Source organism: Chelonoidis abingdonii, chromosome 15, assembly GCF_003597395.2.
Source record: "Chelonoidis abingdonii isolate Lonesome George chromosome 15, CheloAbing_2.0, whole genome shotgun sequence".
In the NCBI taxonomy this organism is placed as follows: Eukaryota; Metazoa; Chordata; order Testudines; family Testudinidae; genus Chelonoidis; species Chelonoidis abingdonii.
Window position 1 is genome coordinate 37,113,176 of NC_133783.1, and position 17,310 is coordinate 37,130,485.

Here is a 17,310-nt window from a genome sequence, read left to right on the forward strand (position 1 = left end):
TGTTACTTAACTGCATTGAAAACAAAACAATGTAAAACTTTAGAGCCTACATGTCCACTCAGTCCTACTTCTTGTTCAGCCAATAGCTAAGAGAAATAAGTTTGTTTACATTTATGGGAGATAATGCTGTCTGCTTCTTATTTACAATGTCACCTGAAAGTGAGAACAGGCATTTGCATGGCACTTTTGTAGCTGGCATTGCAAGGCATTTACATGCCAGATACTAGAAGGCATGCTTCCATGCTAACAACACTCCTTAAAAAAATAATGCATTAATTAAATTTATGACTGAACTCCTTGGGGGAGAATTGTTTCCTGCTGTTTTACCCACATTCTGCCATATATATCATGTCATAGCAGACCCGGATGATGACCCAGCACGTTGTTTGTTTTAAGAAAACTTTCACTGCAGATTTGACAATATGCAACGAAGGTACCAATGCCGGTAAAGATAGCTACAGCACTCGACTCAAGGTTTAAGAATCTGATGTGCCTTCCAAAATCTGAGAGTGATGAGGCATGGAGAATGCTTTCAGAAATCTGAAAAACGCAACACTCTGATGGAGAAACTACAGAACCCAAACCACCAAAAAAGAAAATCAACCTTCTGCTGGTGGCATCTGACACAGATGATAAAAATGAACATGCATCAGTCTGCACTGCTTTGGATCATTATCTAGCAGAAGCCATCATCAGCATGGATGCAAGTCCTCTGGAATGGTGGTTGAAGCATGAAGGGACATATGAATCTTTAGTGCATCTGGCATGTAAACATGTTGCGACGCCAGCTATTACAGTGCCATACAAATGCCTGTTTTCACTTTGAGATGACACTAGAAACAGGAAATGGGCAGTATTAGCTCCTGCAAATGTAAACAAACTTGTTTGTCTGAGCAACTGGCTGTATGAGAAGTAGGGAAGGGATAGCTCAGTGATTTGAGCATTGGCCTGCTAAACCTAACATTGTGAGTTCAGTCCTTGAGGGGGGCCATTTAGGGATCTGGGGCAAAAATCTGTCTGGGGATTGCTTTGAGCAGCAGGTTGGACTACATGACCTCCTGAAATCCTTCCCAACCCTGATAGTCTATGACTTTCTAGGCTCCAAAGTTTTATATTATTTTATTTTTGAATGCAGTTATTTTTGTACATAATTCTACATTTGTAAATTTGTCATTAATTTTTATTAATGGTGGGATTAATCACAATTAATTGTTTTAATCACCTGAGAGCCCAAATAATTAGAAAAAAAGAATATTCAGATTCACATGAAACATAGTGGTAATTTGAAGTGTTGTTGTAACGCTGTTGGTCCCAGGCTATTAGACAGACAAGGTGGGTGAGGTAATATGTTTTATTGGACTGACTTCTGTTGGTGAGAAAGGCAAGCTTCTGAGCTTTTCTTAAGGTCTGGGGAACATACTAATTTGACTTCTTGGTGTCCAGTTCCTTTAAGAACTACAGGAAAAACCATGCAGATGGGTAATGAAGGTTAAAATTTTCAAAAGCCCCAATGTGATTTGGTAGTCTAAGGCCCATTTTCAAATGCACTTAGCACAGGTCTTTCAAAAGTGCCTAAGCAGGTTAGATGCCTAGCTCCTATTGACTTTTAATAGGAGGTAGGTATTTTTGGAAATCCCCCTATTAGGAGTGTGTCTCATTGAAACTTAATGGAATTTAGGCTTCTAAATCACTTAGGGCTTTTTACCCAAAGTTGCTTTGTTGGAGCATGTGCACCAGCTGACACAGACTTTAGTAAAGTGTCTCCTAGTTAGTTACAAAGCTAAAGAAAATGATAATTTCACAAAAAATATGGTTTTAAGGTTGAGAGTGGCCTTTCAGCATGGGCTTTTTCTTTCTCATCTGGAGGTAGCCATCATGTTCTTGGGGAAGGATAATCTAGTTGTTAGGGCACGAGCCTAGAACTTGGGAGACCCTAGTTTAATTCCCTACTATTTCATAGACATCCTGTTGGACCTCAGGCAAGTCACTCTGTTCCTCAGTTCCTCATCCATAAAATGGAGATAATACTTCAGTACCTCACAGGGATGCTGTAAATATAAATACAAGGGTTGGCAAGAAGTCAGTTTATCATCAAATAGTCCAACAAGAATGCCCTGATGTAGGTGGCAGCCTACCTTTTTGATTGCATCATGGTGCCATCTGTTAGCTAGCCTACTTAAGTCTTGATCAGTCACTTGAATACATGCTAATGCCACCTGTTGGGGAAAAGGTGAACTAATTGATTGGCTAGTCTTCAAGAAAATATATTGTATGTATACTTTTATTTGTATACCAGGCAATCAATGTACATTAAACAAGTTAAGAGACAAGGTCCCTGCCCTGACAAGTTTACAATATAAGCCAACTAGACAGAAATTAACTCAGAAGGGAGCAGGGGAAGGAGAGGAGAATTCACAGTCATTAATCATGAAAAGTAAGATACACAGAAGAGTCACTCTACATTAGGGAATTTGATTTTTCTGTAATATTATCACCTCACTCCCATCCTTTGAATTCATGCTGACTTGACTGATGAACTGATGCAAAAGAAAGACATTGAAGGAGCATTGTTGGGAAATGTGAACATTATTGTTATTGTTAATAATTTTAAATGATATTACAGTAGCACCTTGTAGTGACGCTGAATGGCCTTGGAGGTTGCCCTGCCCCTCTCACCAGAAGCACCAGGGCAGGTCTGGAAATATAAAAGGCAGGCCCTGCAGCACAGTTGGGACAGAGCCTGCGGAGGAGAAGGACGCTCCTCCCTTTCTGCTGTGGCCCAGAGGGAATCCTATACCTGGCTGTTCCTGATCCCCAGATGCTGACGAGTACCGGTCCGGAGTGCCTGCCACTGTGTACTCTGAGGAGCCAGAGGAAGCCTGGAGGCTACAGGTACCAAACCCCAGGGAGGCAGGAAGTGGCCCAGGGGCAGCCACGGAGCAGCCGGCTGCAGAGCCAGGCATGGCTCAGTTGGTGAGTTGCAGCTGGATTCCCACTGATGCAGGGGCAGCCAATCCTGCCCCTGCCAGGGCACTGGGCTGGGATGCAGTGGAGTAGGGTAGGCCTGCGTCCCCCTGCCACCCCACCCCGGGTGGCTGACTCCCTACACTGTGCAAGGAAGCTCTAGCCCTGAGGAAGGAGCCTTCTTTACCAACTCACCCACAGACAGCTCTTTGCTGGCTGCCTGAGCCCCGCCCAGGCTAAAGCCAGCCAAAAGACTGTTGCTTGCTGGGTGCCTGAGCCTCTTCAAGCCCAGGCCTCAGCCCACTGATAAACTAGTTGTTTGCTGGCTGCCTAAGCTCCACCCAGGCCACAGCCAGCCCTGATAGACTCTGTTTAAGGGCTGACAGTTTGAACCACCCAAACCCAGGCTAAAGCCTGACAGTGACTATTGATCGCCCAGCCCTATTGTGGGCTCTTGGCTGTCCTGAGGACCAGCCTGAGTGGCCTCCCTCTGAGCGGGAGAGCAAGGGGCCATTACACACCTTTTAGCAACAAGGCTGGTGCCCTGTTGTGTGTTAAGTACTCTACAAACCTCTAGTAAATGAGAGGAGTGGATACGTACTTAAACAGATATAGACAAACCTAAAACCCCTTGATCAATTTTACATCTGCAAAAAGCTGAGAGATTAGACTCTATTAACTACATGGATACTGCACTATACAAGAGGGATAAATTACCATTTTTCTATTGCTATAGAAGAATGTATCCAGGTTCACTGTATTCACTAGAATAAATATCTTCATAGTCTCTTCAATGGTGATTCTAGCTTGATTTTTTTTAATTGAAAATAATTTCCAATCATCTGTCTACCTCAGAATAAATGACACATGAAAAGGAACTGGCAAGATGGAGGTTTTCCTAAAAGAAAAAAATATGCCTTCTTAAAATGTATCATTAATTAATGACAATGGTACTTGTCTCTCCCTCTTGGCAACAGCAATGGGGAATCCACATGGTCTGATGCCAATCTATTAATAAATGATGTTCTCTTTTTGAGGGTAGAAATCCATTTGCTAAATATTAAAGAGAATTTAGTGTCAGGTTTTTCTGACAGAGTGATACTAGTATGCAAAGATCACTCTAAAAAACTTCATCTCCTGCCCCCCTCCATTAGGTTTCAAAATTCAGAATAAAATCTGTTCCATTTTTTCACTAGATTAAATCATATTACTAGATCCCTTTATACCTAGTTAATACTGAACTCTAATCATTGTTGATGCCAGCAATCAGCTCATCTAAACAAGATCTAGTCAAATGACAAACTAATTCCCTTTTGGGAGCATATTTTTTCTGTAATCATCTTTACTGATAATTAATAGCAGATCAAATGGAGAGCAGATACAAACAAGAAAATGCACACTGAAATCTGAGTGTGTTGCATTCCAATGTCTGTTTGTACAAGAAAATTAATGAAAATAGTTACGAGATGATTTTATCAAATCTATGAACTCCTTGATAAAGTGGATTATACAATTTGCAGAGTCTCCTGAGTAATGTAAGCAGCATTATGGCCCAGATTTTCAAATTCGCAAGCACACTCTAATGCGTATCCAACATACATATGTACAAATACTTGCTTGTGCTTCAGGGATTGTACAGGCACACTTTGGACTCATGCCAGTGTACATATATGCTTATGTGCATATGTATGTTGGTATCTAAATTGTACTTAGGACCAGATCCTCAGGTGGTATAAATCTACATAGCTTGATTGACTTCAGTGAAGCTACACCCATTTACAGCAAAACATCCATCTGCACTTGGTCAGCCCTTTGTCATTTCTGTATACAATTATTAAACAAATAAACAAGAAAAAAAAAGTTGAGGTACCCATAATAATAAGACTCTAGGAGAGGTTTATGTGACTGCACGGATCCAGTGGCTTAACCCTGCATTCAGGGGCTGTGGACGTAGTTGCAGCTCTGAATAAAGTCTGTTATACTTTAGCTTGGTCTATACTTAAAAGGTAAGTCAGCATAGGTACATTGGTCGTGAGTGTGGGGAAAAACAACAATAACAAAACCCACTAAGCTGTGCTGGGAAAAAAACTCATGTAGATGCACCTATGTCAATGGAAGAGGGCTTCTGTTGACATAGCTAATGTTATTCAGGGAAGTGCTATTCCTGCATTTACAGAAAAAATGTCTTTGTCACTGTAGGCTGTGTCTACATTAGAGAGCTATGCTGCTTCAATAACTTCCTTACTAAACATCATCATTAGGTGCCACTGATGCCCATAGGTTATTCTCACAAAAATATACAAACATTTACATGGTGCTAAAACATTAATGCCACGGTCACCTACATTACTCCCTGTTAAATTTCTTCTCTCTCCCATCATGATTAATAATCCTGTTGTAAAAATTGCTACCTGTAAAATGCATTTCCTGTGGTCTCACCCCACCTCTTCAGCAGACTTACTATAGCACAACTGAGAGGTAAGAAGCTCTGGCCAAACTCCAGAGGCTGAGAGCCATTGCTAAAATGTGCTCATGTGTTAGGTCTTAACTAAAGTGATTTTGCTGAGGTGCTTTAGTATTGGACCTCAACAGATGTGATTTGCTACTGCTCTGTGTCTGTCTCTGTATTGAGTCTCACTCAACCAAGGCACATTAACAAATGTATACTAGTAGCAGACTAGAACTAAAGTCATTTTCCGCTGATCCAGCCACATATGTATGTAGTGGCCCCAGCAATTCTTATACCTAAAAAGCGGAAATCCTAATGGTAACTACTGTCTCATTGTGTATTGTCCTGAATTAGATGGAATGTACTTAGCACTCCATATTTACTAAGGCCTTGGCTACACTTGCAAGTTAGGGCACATTAAATCAGCCCCGGGCGCCCTGACTCCTGAGGTGTCCACACTGGCAAGGCACTTAAAGCGCCTGGACTCTGCAGCTGGAGTGCTCCTGGTAATCCACCTCCATGAGAAACATAGAGCTTGCTCCACCCTGGCTGAAATGCCGGGGTGTCAGTGTGGATGACGTGTTGCATTACTGTGCTGTGATTGGCCTCTGGAAATGTCCCATAATCCCTTGATGTCAAGTGGCCACTCTGGTCATTGTTTTGAACTCGGCTGCAGGCATGTGGATATCCCCTTTCAAAGCTCCATTTCTGACAGCCAGCATGCTTATCTGCTCCGGGACGCAAAGCAAACCATCATTGTGGAATGCTGCTGCTGCAGAGACAGGCATTTGTGCATGTGTGTGAGTGTGAGAGAGAGAGAGAGGGGGGGGGGCAAGGGGTGGGGCCTATGACGGGGTTTCCCCCTTCCCCCTGCTGCTGTCTGAACTTACAAGACAGCATGCTGACCCACTCTCTGCTCCCCAAAACACTGTCGCTTCCTCCACATACACACAACACACTCCCTGTCACACTCCACCCCCACCATTTGAAAAGCATGCTGCAGCCACTTGCACACTGGGATAGCTACCACAATGCACTGCTCTCTGTGGCATTGCAAGAGCTGCCAGTGTGGCCACGCCATTGTGCTTGCAGCTGACAGTGTGAAAACACGGCAGCACTTTCCCTGCTGCTGTCTCCAGGGGCTGGTTTAACTTCTGGCGCTCTACATCTGAAAGTATAGCCATAGCCTAACATTGTTTGTTATTTGCTAACAACATACTACATAAACAAAAGCAGCTGTGTCAGCAGTTGGAACACTTAAAAAAAGAGAGAAACAGATGTAGATATTTTATGCACTTTTAAATACAATATAGTAATGGCTATTCATATTTTATAAAATTGCTCTAAAAATTACATGTGGTGTGATGTGCTCTGGCTCGTAAACTGATGATTAGTCTCACCGTATGTGTTCAAACATAACTGCATGATCTAAGAACCTCCTCAGCCAATGACTCTAAGTGATTACATAAAAGGAAATAATTTTGTCAGAATTAAGCTTCTGAACTCCTAACTTTAGAATGACTGCCTTCTTTCCCTTCGATTAATTTATTTTACAGTGCCATACATGACTTGCATATGTTTTAAAATTTAAAACTAGAGAACTTCATTTTCAGAGTCTGCATGTTAGTCAAGGAAGACAGATTTTATACAATATGCTGATCCATGCAGGGACCTGTACTGGGGTAAACAGTGAGGTGGCAAAATGTACAGATGATACAAATTTACTCAACAAAGGTAAGTCCAAAGCTGACTGCAAAATGTTACAAAGGGATCTCACAAAACTGGGGGTACTGATGGAGCTCAGTCCCCAGTTGCTATGATGAGGACGGTTACCAGCCATTCTGCACCATCTACTGGGAATGACCGAGAATCATTCCTATTTTCACCCAGGCACCCCCCGCCAGCCTCACCTGAAGCCAGCCAGGAGCACTCACGGGCTGATGACAAGGACGGCTACCAGTCCTACTGCACCATCTGCCACCGGGCAGGGGAGAGGAGTGGATACTCCTCTTCACTGCTGCGCTGCGCTCTTTACGGCGATCTCAGTGACATAGCGTGCCATTGAGACGTCAAGAATGATTTCTTTCCCTTTTCTTTCACCGTGGGGCGGGACGTTGAATTGACGAGCTTCCCTGCACACGCCGACAATGTGTTTGGCTACAGCGCAGCTGGCGCTCAGCCACGCATGCAACTACTTTTCGAGCTGGTGGGGACTTTGTGGTCGCTGGGTCCTCAGTCCGCCCTCGCCACCGGGCTGCGCGGAACTGCAGATTCACTTTGAGTCCTCTGGATTCCCTCCTTCCCGTTCGTCATGCCCAGCCCCCTGTGTCGCTTGGCGATTTTCCCTCTTTTCAACGTTTGGACCTCTCCCGTTTTCCTGTACGGCACGCTTCCGATCTAGAACAGATTTGATTCTCCCCCAAATAACGCGATCAGACTCCGTATCTTCCCTGTTCCCTGGTCCGGGGCTGGAGCTCTTTTTTTGGTATTTGGGGACGCATTTCGCCCATCTCTCGTGTCTTTGTATCACGATCTTCCTACTCTGCTGGTGCATACTGCTTCTGATAAATCTATATTCGCGCAGGCTTCTTTCTGTTTACTTGGCCACTGTCTCGAGTCAGACTGTCTTTCTCAGCTGCTCGGGTGTCACCAGTGTGTGCAAGGTGGAGTGACTGCCGCGAGGCCTTTATACATACTCGATTTTTAGGCACCACTCACCCTTCTCGGGGTATAGTATCCTGTTGTGCCGTACTCCTCTCATCAGGGAGGAGTACAGAAACTGATTTAAAGAGCCCTTTATATCAATATAAAGGGCCTCATAGTGTGGACGGGTACAGCGTTAAATCGGTTTAACGCTGCTAAAATCGGTTTAAACGCGTAGTGTAGACCAGGCCTGGGTAACTTGGCAACAGAATGGCAGATGAAATTCAATGTTAAATGCAAAGTAATGCTATTGCCAAAATATAATCCCAACTATCTATACGAAATGATGGTGTCTAAATTAGCTGTTACCCATCAAGAAAGAGATCTTGGAGTCATTTGCAGTATTCTGAAAGCACTATGCTTTCAGAGTACTGCAAATTTATACATCTTTCTCACTGTGCTTGTACCATCCTGAACTGCGGAACACTCATTCTCCAGCTTCAGAACACTTAAAAATCATCTCCAGTCATCAGTGGGACAGATGCCACTGAATAATGTAGCTGTCCTTAATACGCATCAAGACCATACCAGGGAACTAGATGTAAATAAGATTGCTGACAGTTATCCCAAAAGCTACAGTGAGATACCTAATGTCTTTAACCTGGGACATTAGTGAAGACAGCTTGTAGGTGACTGCAATGCTGTTGATATACTATTTATATAGTATGTTAACATATTATCCATGATGTAATTATCAATTAATTAGTAGTTCATAACAATTAAATCATTATTAAAATAGTAAAGATACCAATGACAGAAACGTATTCAATAACTAGAATATGAAAGAAGTGTATAAATATGCTAAAAATAGCCTCCCCCCCAAAACTGGCAGAGCCTCTCCTCCCCCGCCCCCAAACACACACACGTCTTCAAAATCACCCACCAGCAAAAACAAAAGTCAGTGCCTATGTTATGGTGTAAACTTGTCCAAAACAACTTATATACTTACTATCAAAAAATGGACGTAGGTACTTGTTGTATCCCTTCATTATTTTCTGTATAGTTGGAGGAAGAATTTCACCTTTTCCTTCAGCTGTGGACATTTTCATTAACCTAAAGGAAAAGAAGAACATGGAGGAAGAGTTTCATAGAGACAAAATTGAGTTTCCTGAAACTGCTACTTGTGTCAGGGCCATAAATGACTGCTTGCCATTAGATTTACATAAAGTGAAATGTCTGTGCTTTTGTAGAAAAATAATATCCTAAAGAATGTCAGATTTCATGAAGCTTGTTCAATCCCTAATTTGCAGAAACTACCATTTTTAGCCTTAAATATTTTTTAAAACTGTTCTAATAACTGAACAGCTTGTGGAAACAACTCAGGTTTCTCTAGCATTGAATGTGTAAAACATACAGTACCATATATCTCTTCTGGTTTGTTTGTTTTTTGTTTCCTCATTTATAACAATGCTTGTTTTTATACAGTGAAATCCACTTAAAGTCCCCAGGGAAAAAAGACAGTTTAAAAAAAAAGGAATATTTTTATACACTAAATCTCTCAAAATCCTGTTTTTATTGCACCACGTTTTAAAAGAGAGAAATAAACATGTTGAGTAAATCAAGTAGAATTACAGTGGACAGCTCCTATGTATAGAAACTTGCTATGAGTACAATATAGGAAAGTAAAACAAACAAAACTAATGGTATAACAAGATTATTCCAGTGACCCAATAGTAGAGGTTTATGTAGAGATGGAGGTGGGAGTTCTGTGGATAGGATACAGGACTGGAAATAGGAGACTGGTGTTTTATTCCCCACTCTGCTACTGTGTGACACTGGGCAAGTGTGTTTCCTCTCACAATCTTTGCTGGGAGGTAGCTGTATTTCATTGTCAGTTGTAAAGTTCTTTCTTCTAGAATCACATAAACTATATGAATTATCCTGTCTCTGGAAACTGATTTATTAGGCGGAGGTATTTCATTGATTTACTCAATTTTCTTTTAACCATACTTGGCCACAATTAATCTGTTCACTATAAGATTTATGCTCTTCTAAAGAAGAAAGAACCTTTAAATCAAGTATATATTTTAAATATTAATAAAATGTAGGTATAATTAATTGCTGTATAAGTATCACCTTTTAATCTGTTACATGGACACCATACTTGCTGCAGTTTTTCTGTCTCTCACACAGTAACACATAATTACAGCTAAACAGTCAGTGAGTTGCATGAATTTAACCACATAGTTTTAATGGACTGTGGATGAATATATTTCATGTCGTTCTAAAAAACATAGGGAAAATTGCCAGACAACATTCTTTTTCATCACATCACACAACATTGTTTTTCTGATCAATATATGATTACAGCTTGTGTTCCATTGGTCTGGAGTGTCAACTTTGCTATAATTTACATAAGCTGTTGCATGGTGGGTATGTCCATTAAGTAACTGGTGTTTGGAAACAATTTCTTTCAATCACTTTAATTATCACCCAGCTCCATGCTATGCCAAGATAATTCTGGATTTATGTAATGAGCGTCTAATGTGCAGCCTCATTCCTCTTGTTTTTGATTAAATTATAACTAAGGGTCACATTCAGTCCACAAGCCCTCATAATCATTTAGGCATTAGGACAACCCATTGTATTCAGGTGGCTGGAGAAGGGTACATTACACCTCTTCCATAAGCAGAGTAGCACTAACTCTTGAGTTTCCAAAACACAATTAAATAAGGCCCTGATTCAGCAAGATATTTAAGCATTTAGCTAACCGTCCAACCTATGCGTTTAAAATTAGACTCCTTGCTTTAAGTACCATGTTGCCTTTGGGGCCAAAAATCTGAGCCTACCAAGTAGTCCTATTCTGTAATTGGATGCTGTGTACTCCATTCTTTACCCCACCTCAAAAGGAGCAGGGATAACTACTGCAATAGGGCATCTTGTACAGTTGTAACAAAGGGAACTGAAAAAAGCCAAGAACTTTTCCTTTTCCCTTACACATCTCTGCCATGTATGTACCAGAGCTTCCTTTGCCTTGGTACTTAATTTTTAAACACATCTACACTTCTAAAGTAAGTTTTGTTCCTAAATTTTCTTAAGGAATTTATCGAAGATGCATTAGCACTCATCCTAATACAAAATTACTTTGAAACAGCTGTCTCAGGCTACTGTCTAGAGAATGTGTTTTAGAAAAATTATGAATATGTATTTATCCAATAGACTGGAATGCCTATTTGTTCTGGTCTGTCATGTGTATAATGCATATTTTAAAACATTCTATATTTAACAAACTATAGTGGCTTCTACACAGCAAAACAATAATACTTTGAAATACATCAGCAATTGAAATGAAACTCTCTGATAGTCACTTCAATCTATCAAGAATTTAATATGTATGTTAATTCTTTCCTTTTTAAAACCCAATGATGAAATATGGTAAATGCCCTCAAATCTGAGTGAAGGCTGTTAATATTTCACAAAAGGTGGATGGAACCTCTCAGGATCAATCCCTGAAAACCCAAGCCAACAATCCTTTCTTAATCTTATAAAACTCTCATTGAAAACAATGGGATATTTCCTGAACAAAACCCACACGATCAGGCCCAATATATCTATCTAATCTGATTCCTACATACATGATACATACTTTAAACCATTTTCTATATATTTTATTCCACTGGAAAATTATACAATAATTAAATTTAACATGAAGAACTGTAAGATAAAATAATGGATTTTGTCATTTTGCTGCATATTCTATTGACCTTGCATTCATTCTAAAGTTAATGGTTACAAATACTCCACTATACTCCTGTAACTTTGGTACTGAATACTTTTATTCAATGTTTTATTTGATTTTTCTTTACATAAAAATTGCTTCCTTGAAACTGGCTATACAGGTTGTCCATTGATTTCAATGTGAGTAAGCTATGCTTTGTGTTGTGCCTGTAATATAAAATAATGCCAAGTCCCAGAAATGAAATGAGAAATGTCATTTTTAGATATTGAAATAAGATATATTGAAAATAACTCTTCACCAGTTGTCCAGGTCCAACATTATTTGCAAGTAAATAAGTGAAGAAAACACAATTCAGAGAATATACATGGTAGGATGAAGAGGTTGTTGCTAGTCCATCCCTCTCAGAAGACAGATTTATTTATTGTAAGATACTTTGAGCCAACAATCAACAGAATAAACTCAATGGCCAATTTATTCTCAGATTTATACCCTATCCATTTGCAAAAGAGTGTAAGGGTAGGAGTCTATCAGGATAATCAATTCATCTCCCAATTTCTTAGAGAGATCTTATCCATAAATTCATGGTATTATGAAATAAAAAGGCAAATAGAAAGGAGTTCTTGATTAAGCTCCACAACATATTAATCTCAGCGAAAATATTTGATAATAAAATAGTAGGCATAATTAAGCAATTAAACAGTATGGGTAAAATTGTCCATGCAACTGACTCCAAAATAATCAAGATTCTGTACAGTGAAGTTCACTTAGGGGCCAGCAAGCATAGGCAGCAGGCCACAGAAACAGTCCCCAAAGCCCCCTGACCACCCACCCGCTCGGGCCTTACCCACAGTCTAGGTCATTCCCCGTGGATTCCTCTGTCCCAGAAGGGACTAACTGGATTCCTTCCTATAGACAACATCTCCTTCACTCTTCCTCTACTTGATTCCCTCCAAAAGGAAAAGTGGGATGTGATACCGACAGGGATGTGTTTGGGGGAGCTGTATGTGTGAAGGGCTGAAGGAGAAAACCTGAGAGTTTTAAACTCCCCTTTTCTACCAGATTGCTAAACTCCTATTTCAGCAGCAGTCTGTAGCCCTTTTGGCTACTTTTAACCAAATTTATATTATCAAAGCTAAATTGGGATTTTCTCAACACTTGAAATTTATTTTCTATAAATTAAAGTGAGTTGAAAGTGACTGTTGCCACACACGTTTCTGCTAAGGAGGCAGACAGGGTTTTGGAAGATTAACAAAGGGCAGGTTTCCAAACAGGTCAGGAAATCCTAAGTAACAGTTCATATATTTTAAATAGTTTGGAGAAATGTACGTAACAGAATCCTTGGTGGTTCCTCCCCCAGAGGATGGGGGAGCCTGATCACACCCAATTATCTCCACTGGTGGTCACAACATCAGCCTCACTTTCCTACTGTTTGAAGGGGGGGCAGTTCTGCCCTTTTTGGGCTTCCTTATGGTTCTCTGGCTAGGTAATAAAAATGAAATTCACAAATCATCATGCCTTCAAGGATATTCTCTCCCTGGAGTTTCAGCAAAAGGGGGATATGGGAGTGGCAAGTCTAGTGCTGCCAAGAATCCAGTCCCAGCATAATGGGTTTAATGCTGTGGCTGGGTCAGACTCAACCTGCCTGTGTTAGCTGGGACTGGGAGCCTGCTGTACTCTCCTCAGGGCCAGGGTGAAGGTCCCCTGCCTAGGAGTGCCCTTCACAATTTGCTCTGCAGTCTGCTGCTTAGGGCAACCCTAGTGGTGGTGGGTGCATGCGTACTCCCACGACTGGCAGCAGTTTCCTTCCTTTTAAAGGCCTCCTCCCTATAATGCATGATTGATAGGGCCAGAGGGGTGGGGCTAGGCCTTCCACCCATGCATCTCTGCCCCTTCCTCATCAGTGTGAGGTCTATACATCTTGTCACAACATATGTAAACTTTTCCCTCCTATTTTATCTTTTCATAAGGGAAAGATATGTTGCATAGACTTTGTGACACCCTGAACTCCCAATATTTACCACTGTTCTGTAATTAGGATATGTTTTGTACAAAGTATGTCTTGTGAGGTATCATTCCAAAGGTCTCGATCTGTTAGACATTAACATCTTGTTGAATTGTTCGTGTTATTTTCGAATGTGACATTATGAAGTTTGGCTATGTATGAGTTACTGAAACATGTTGTGAGGTTAAAAGAACCCACAAGCAGCCTTTCAGGTACAACAGTAAAAAGGCCAAACAATGTTAATGGCTTATTGAGGAAATGCACACAAGCACAAGGATTACCACAGGAACTGTGTACAATAAACACCTCTCAGATATAGCACTGCATAATGGGAACTGTTTGACACAGGCCACAGCAAAAGAGCTTTCCAGCAAGTGGAAAGAAGATATACAAGTGGGACAAAGACATCATCAGGGAACCTTACCTTGCAACAACACACCTGGAAACACCTGAGGGGCAAGGACTGAACAGTGGGAAGTGATGGTCCCAGGCTAGAAGGATCTTTAGCCTGTGGTATGAAAACCTGGGAAAGCCAAAGCAACTTGTGCCTTAAGAGTCTACCAGCCCGTTTAACATTCAAAGTGGGAATTTGCTAATTTATATCCTGCCTATCTAGTGTGTTAAGCTCAGTTTGCAGTTTTTGTTTATTTACAGTGCAGCTGGATGTGTCCCTACCTGTGTGTGTGCTAGAGGAGGTTTGAGGGCGTGGCTTAGCAAGACAGGTAAGGAAACCCAGGCAGGCTAAGTCATGTCCCAGTACATCAGGTGGCACCCCAGAAGGGGTGGGGGGGTAATCTGTCACAGACCTCTTCAAAATTATTTTGTTCTTTAATGTTCTTTAAAGTGTGCTTTTTGTCTTTGTTTTTAAAAAGTTACATCCCTGCAACCCTGTTGATTTCAGCAGAACTACATTCATGTTTAAAAGGTCAGAATTTGGCCCATTAGTTAAGGGAGTTACAAAGAGAACTGGATTTCACAAACATATTCTAACGCAGAAAAAAAATGTTTTCAAACAACTCCTTCCCTTCCCTAAAGCCTTTCAGTGATGATCAGATCAAGATGATCTGTACACACCCCATCCATCTCCCCCAAAGTCACGGGACCTCCTCATCAATCTCTTTTCCTGGCACTGGCCAAGATGGTCATCCATCACACCAGGAGGAGGAAACTTGAGGGGGTGCTCTGCAACTATGGGAGCTATTTTTGGTCCCTTCTCCACTCAAATCTCCAGGCAGAGTTCCTCTGGGCAATGTCCACTGATTCTTTTGTCCTCACTCCTGTGCCTGTGTTCTCCTTTGTATCCTGTAATCAAATGGAGCCTGCACTTAGTGGTTCCACCCCCTTAGTTGTGGGAGAGGGCCTTTAGTCATGGACAGGCCTAGAACCGCCTGCACCCAGTACTTCTAATCGTACCTTAAGCTTATACCATCACCTGTTGTATTATGTGTGGCTGAACTGCTCTGTCTGAAATAAACTGTAATACGCTTCAGGCAGGGACCGTGTGGGCATATATATTTCATATTCGTATACCACCTAGCACAGTGTTCACTCTCCATAAATAATAACAGTAATCAAATAATATCACTTGGCAAAGTTCATGTCCACTTTATTTCTGGACAAGTTTGACTGATCAACAGTATATTTAGTATAAAATATTATGGATCACTGAAAACAATGAAGTTACGCCAGGGGTGAGTTCAGCTCTATTTCTGCTGCTTTTAGCTGAAGAGGGCTTATTTCTGTAATAGTGAGGCAAGATTCAGCAGGTAAATGTGTTCCTTTAAACTTTTTCCTTACAGACTCTCAGGTATGTTAGTTACTTGGCAAAAATAATGTTCTAACTAGAATCGGTTTGATGATACCCAACAATATTATGCACACGTATTGAAGGGATAACAACAGCTAAGCTTCCTTACCTAAAAAACATCAATAGAAACAGGGCTTTGGAACACCCAAAAAGAGTGCACATTGTCAGAGGTGGCTTCAAGAGTTCTTGTATTTCCTAAAAGCAAATATGGGAAAGGTTTAATAGTAGTATAATGATAAATAGTTATTCTACAAAAGGCTATAGTAGATCAAACTTCAAATCCCATGAAGCTTTTTATATGGCAATGGTATACAGTAAAGCCATGCTAATTTATCCTGAACAAGTGTTGCCACATTTATTAGAAAATATTTAAAACAAGTAAAAAGACCCAGATTGTTTTTAATTACAGTTTTGAAAGGGCAGCAGTATTTTATTTAACTCAGTAATAGATTCGCTCTCTAGCGAATTCAAGCTCTGTGTGTCCTTTTTGAGGACTAATTGTTTATTTATTTATTTATTTAATTTGTATTAGTGTAGCACCTAGGAGTCCTAGTCATGGACCAAGACCCCACTGTGCTAGGTACTATAAAAATACAGAACAAAATGACAGTCTCTGCCCCAGTGGACTACAGAAGAGTACAAGGAAATAGTGAGACAATATTGGTCAGTATGATAGGCTGTTGTCACTGTACACCAGCATCCTAACTTTGAGTGTCTCATGGCAAAGAAGAGTTCTGAGGTGGGATTTGAAGTTGGATAATGAGGTAGCTTTGCAGATGCTCCTGGGGAGAAACTCCCAAGCATGTGGGGAGCAATGGAGAAAGGATGCAGGAGGCTGGCATCATGAGTTGATCTGAAGTGAGCACCAATAACTTGATAGGGAAAATAGGGTGAGACTGACCATGAAGGGCCTTGAAAGTGAATAAAAGTATCTTACATTTGATGTAATAGAGAACGGGGAGCTAGGAGAGGGATTCAAAGAGGGGGATAACATCACCAGATGGGCTAGGAAAATTAGCAGCAGCATTCTGAATGCATATGAGTGGGGCAAGACTGCATTTGTCAAGGCCAGAGAAAAGGATGTTGCCTTTATCAAGATAAGAGGTGATGAAAGCTTGGATGGGCATTTTAGCTGTGTGGATGGATAAGAGAGGCTGTATCTTAGAGATGTTATAATGAGATATGGCCTGGATGTGATGCCTGAGAGAGAGATCTGAGTCAAAGATGACACCCAGATTACGGGCCTGAGTGGCAGGTAAGATGATGGTGTTGTCCACAGTCATCAAGAAAGGAAGTAGCTGAGAGGGCTTGGTGAGGAAGGACTTAGGAGCTCTGTTTCACCCATGTTTATTTTGAGCTAATGGCTACACATCCACAAGAACATGTCAGAGAGACAGGCTGAGATTGTAATTTGGACAGAGGAAAACAGGTCTGAAATAGAGAAGTAGTTCCGTGAGTCATCAGCATGGAGATTTGTGTTTTTAATGTTTTAACATTTAGATTTTATTAGTGTTTGGAAAAGTGGCATTATACTTTTAAAAAACTGCATACTTTTGGTAAATTGTAAACAACAAAAAGTTCAAGACAGTTTTAGCCTATAGTATCACCACATACACACCCACACTCATGCCCACAACCCACAGGTGACTAATCTGTAATTTCTTTTGACTGTATTTTTCTCACGTAGCAGTTTTAGGACCCATTGC

The 17,310-nt window shown here is 40.9% G+C and overlaps 1 protein-coding gene across 1 annotated transcript in view; it reads right to left on the bottom strand.

Annotated features, from left to right (window-relative positions):
- Positions 1-15,766, bottom strand: part of LOC116826651 (gamma-aminobutyric acid receptor subunit pi-like) — a 58,663-nt gene extending 42,897 nt beyond the window's left edge. Inside the window, exons 1-2 of the mRNA XM_032783526.1 lie at positions 15,714-15,766; positions 9,066-9,169 (exon numbers count right to left, since the gene is read on the bottom strand). Coding sequence (XP_032639417.1) covers positions 9,066-9,169; positions 15,714-15,766 — 157 coding nt within the window. The remainder of the gene's footprint in view (positions 1-9,065; positions 9,170-15,713) is intronic.
- Positions 15,767-17,310: the final 1,544 nt, after the last annotated feature.